This window comes from Astatotilapia calliptera, chromosome 2, assembly GCF_900246225.1.
Source record: "Astatotilapia calliptera chromosome 2, fAstCal1.2, whole genome shotgun sequence".
NCBI classification, from domain to species: Eukaryota; Metazoa; Chordata; class Actinopteri; order Cichliformes; family Cichlidae; genus Astatotilapia; species Astatotilapia calliptera.
In genome coordinates this window covers 20,489,284-20,493,570 of record NC_039303.1, presented here as the reverse complement: position 1 = coordinate 20,493,570, position 4,287 = coordinate 20,489,284, and the positions used below count along the sequence as shown (strand labels likewise).

Sequence of the window (4,287 nt, the reverse complement as noted above, 5' to 3'; positions counted from 1 at the left end):
CTTTCAGCAAGATAATGTGTCCTGCCACAAAACAGAAATGGTTCAGGAATGCTTTGAGGAGCACAACAATGTGTTTGGGGTTTTGACGCAGTCTCCAAATTCCCAGGATCGTAGTCTAATTGAGCATCTGTGGGATGTACTGGACAAACAAGTCTGATTCATTGAGTCCCCACCTCGCAGCTTATAGGACTAAAAAGATCTGTGGATGACATTTTGATGCCAGATACCACGGCACAGTTTCAGGGACCAAGTGGAGTCCATGTTTCAATGGATCAGGGCTGTTTTGGCAGAAAAGGGGGACCGGCACAAGAACAGGCAGGTGGTTCTGATGTTATGCTGCTTCTAGAATCAATTTTCAGGAAACACAATATTCCCTTTCATTGTTTTGCTGATGACATCCAAATATATTTCCCTATTAGATTTGATGCCTCTATCCCACTGACGCTTCTGTTTGATTGTCTATAAGATAGCAAACACTGGTTAACACTAAATTTTCCCCCCTTAATGTCAACAAGACCAAAATGATTGTATCTGGAAATTGTCCCTCATCTGGACTGGTTAATGGATGTCCCTGCCCCCCTTGTTTCTTATTGCTCCTCGGTGTTGGTAGTTTTTTAAAAAATGGCTTTTACATTCGAAATACAACCGACCACAGTTGTTAAGACCAGTTTTGATCATTTACATCAAATTTACAAAGAAAAATCCTACCTTCCTCCACAAAAAATACATTCACCGTCTGCATTTCTTGCAAAATATGGAGGTCAGTACCTTTTAGTTACGATTCCATGACCAATGGTTACCTTGAAGCTGGTAACACGTGGGAAACCTCCATATCTTATCTGTTTTATGGTGGCGGTGTGTGGGATGGGTAATTGCAGCCACTAAAATCACGCAGTAAGGAGGTGATGGCTAAGATATTGTGTTTTCTTTTGTTCTCTTTTTTAATATTTTGGATTTTGTTTTTCCTTTATTTTTGTAATGGGAAAAAAAGGAATATGTGAATTTCTTTTTTCTTTTTTTTTGCCCAGAAGTTAAATAAAAGAATATTTATGTAACTCAGTTTTGTTAGACACATAACAAGATGCTGACAACAGCTGTTAGCAGGGCATGCATTTGACAGTTTCTTGTGTAAGCTCAACTGGAACAGGAAGTAATGTTCTATAAAATTCCGCACACATGGGTTATTTACTTTGGAATGCCTAAATGAAGAAATCTTTTCTATAAGAAAATGTTACTGAAAACTTGAACAAATTAAAGCACATTTTAAAAACAGCCTGACATGCTCTCTTTTCAGATTGTCACTAGTATGAGATAGTATGAGACACACTAAAATACATGCTGAACCATGTCAAATCTGTGACACTACAACAAATTTTCATACTCTTGGTCAATTGAGATCGATTACATGTCGTCCCACTAAATGGTGTCATTCTTTGGGAACCCTGGTCACTGTTTACAAGAAACCAGCATGCAGGTCAGACATCCCGCCCCATGGCCCCGACACTGAAACTGTTACATGGCAGATTGTTTTGTAACAGTTTTCCAAACTCGTCCAATGAGAACAGCTGGCCGGCGTCACGTGACACAACTTTTACATAACAGTTTTTTTTTCACCTCCTCGCCATGGTCCATTGAGAATAATATCGGTCCTTCCTGGACTAGGGCATGAACGTGCAGAGTTGTCAGTCGTTTGCAGCGGAGGGGACAGACGTGAATGGCAGCAGCTGGGGTGCAGACATGCACCACGTAGATGAGCTGATACGCTTCGGACAGCCTGCTCTGTATGGGGACGGAGAGTGAGAGCATGCTGCATCTCGCAGCAGAGGCTTTCAAGTCGAAAAACTTCGACCTGGCCGCGGACATCTACGAGTGCCAGCTGGCGTGTCTCGGAGATCCGCAGAGCCGGCGGGAGCTGATGGTGAAGCGGGCTGACGCGCTCGCGTTCGGGGGGAAATTCACGGAAGCGTTTGATGTGTACCGGCAAGCCTCGGAGATAGAGAGGCTGAGACCCACTCACCTGGCCAACCTCATAGAGTACCTGTCGGGTACTATACGGAGGCAAGACGAGGGTGAGAGGCAACGGGGCAACCCGTGTAGGGCAAAGGAGGCAGGTGCAACTGTATGCCCGAGAGCGGGTGCCACAGGTTGCGGGTATGAAGACTTCTCCTGCCGGATATGCCTGAGCTTTCTGTTCGAGCCGGTGACTCTGACGTGCGGTCACTGCTTTTGTAAAAAGTGTCTGGAGAGGGAGAGGAAAGAGAAAGAGCGACCGGTGGTGTGTAAGGAGTGTAAGAATGTCTCAGCAGTGAGCGACAGCCTAGGTCTCAGGGTGAATGTGGTCCTCAGCAACCTGCTGGCCAAGTGGTTCCCCACCCAGTACCAGGCCGGCCAGCTGAGGCGGGAGGGCAACGCACTGTACGCCGAGAAAAAGATGGAAGCTGCCCTGGAGAAGTATAACCAAGCAATACTCGCAGGTAAGACACCGAGCTGCTGCTTCTTATTCTTATTATTACTAAGAAGCAAAAAGAAAGGGTGTGTGTGTGTGTGTGTGACAGGGCTGCTGTAGCCTACTTCTGTAACTTTCCTATTATTCCATAACAGCATGTCAGGTGTGTTTATGTAAAAAGTACAGTAAAATAACAAGGTCGAGCTGTTCCACATTTATTAGTCATAATCGTGGCGGTGACACAGTAGCTAGCCACCTCTCTGCTGGCATCTAAGAGTCACATCGCCATGTGTTGGATAACAGGGTAATGTGGGCTGGGCCAGTGGACCAAACATTGCGTAAGCACGTAACCCCCCCGCTCCCTCATTGTGTAACGTCAAACAATGGATCAGGCAAATGTAGGTCAAGGGTATTATTGCAGGTCACCGCTGGGCACACCAGCGCTCAGTTTCTGTTTTTGTGTTTTGTTTTGTTTTTAATTGGGAAGAGCTTGGATGGTGATAACATAGGTGAACTGTGACCTTCAGACAGGAATCACTGGCAGTGAGCTAGGGGCAATCCCTAATTTAACATTTTGCTGACATGCATTAATTTAAGTAGCATTTAAAGAGCCATATGCCCCTTCGTTGTTTTCCTATTTCATCAGTTAAATGTAGTGATTAACACAGAGATCAAACTACAGCCCTCTGCGTCTTGGATCCTTAGCCTGTCCTCATTAGACTTTACAGCAGTGTGCAGCTGTAGCTCAGTCACTTAATAGGCTAGTTGTGTAAGTTTGGAGCTAGTGTTTCTCCTTTAAAAAGTGTGCCATATTTTCCATTGCTGACTATCTGACAGCTGACAGGCAGAGTATTTTTACGTTGCATAAGGACCGAACATTTCTGACTACTGGGTTCCCACATTTATCTCAAAGCAGGAGTTTAGCTGGAGAGCACCCACAGTTGTCAACTGGGCTTTTTGATGATTCAACGTGGTTCTAACATGTTTTCCTCAAGGTGTTCTGACAGATCACAATTAACAAAGGTTTTCACAGTTGCAGAAACTGAGTTCCACATCACCTTATTCATAGACAGATGGATGTATGCTGGGTTTTCCTGGATCCTGGATGACTTCTGTGCATTTTCCTGTTGTTATTTTTGGCTTTTTGTCAAAATTAAACCCCACCTCTTAAAAAAAATAGAAGAATATTCCTTTTGGGTGGAAGGCCAAAATCCTCCGTGGTGGGGGTCAAAGTTTTCAAGCACTGGTTTTTTTGTTTTTGTTTTTTTTTTAAAAAAGGAGTCCATTCTCAAAGGACTGACCTTTTTTTTTTTTTTTTTTTTAAGGGTTATGCTTTCAGAGTAATGTTGGCTCGAGGTGAAGATCAGGCCCAAAGTTGCATTTAGGCATGCTGCAGTTAAGCCTGGAGATGGTCTCCAAAGAGTGAATGCCAGTCTAAAGAGTTATAATTAGAGCAGGTCTGTGTGATATGTATCTTTGTGTGTATGCATCTATGTTCAGCAAGGCTGCCTGCAGTTAACCACAGTGCTAATCAATCTTCCTTCTGTGATGCTTGTGTTGTGCCTGACGCCTGTGCAGTTACAGGCCCTACTTTGGCTCGTTCTGTCATGTTTGGGGCTCCTGTGTTGGTTTCTTTGAGTGATTTGCTGCCTGTGCCCGTAGCGAAGCTGGGGAAATATCTCCTTCCAGTTCCCATAAGGCTATCAGTGGTATTTGCATAAGTTTTTCACGTTATGAAACCTACAATGTGGGTGACCTTGATAGTACTGCATGGTTTTATAAGGCAGTCATTTTTTTTTTCTTAACACGTTTTGTAATGTCGAAACGAACCCATTTTAAAC

At 44.0% G+C, this 4,287-nt stretch overlaps 1 protein-coding gene across 1 annotated transcript in view; it reads left to right on the top strand.

Annotated features, from left to right (window-relative positions):
- The first annotated feature begins 1,558 nt into the window (after positions 1–1,558).
- The window catches only part of LOC113033171 (LON peptidase N-terminal domain and RING finger protein 3), a 9,580-nt gene continuing 6,851 nt past the window's right edge, over positions 1,559–4,287 (top strand). Inside the window, exon 1 of the mRNA XM_026186645.1 lies at positions 1,559–2,474. Within this exon, the coding sequence (XP_026042430.1) occupies positions 1,784–2,474 (691 nt within the window). The 5' untranslated portion in view covers positions 1,559–1,783. The remainder of the gene's footprint in view (positions 2,475–4,287) is intronic.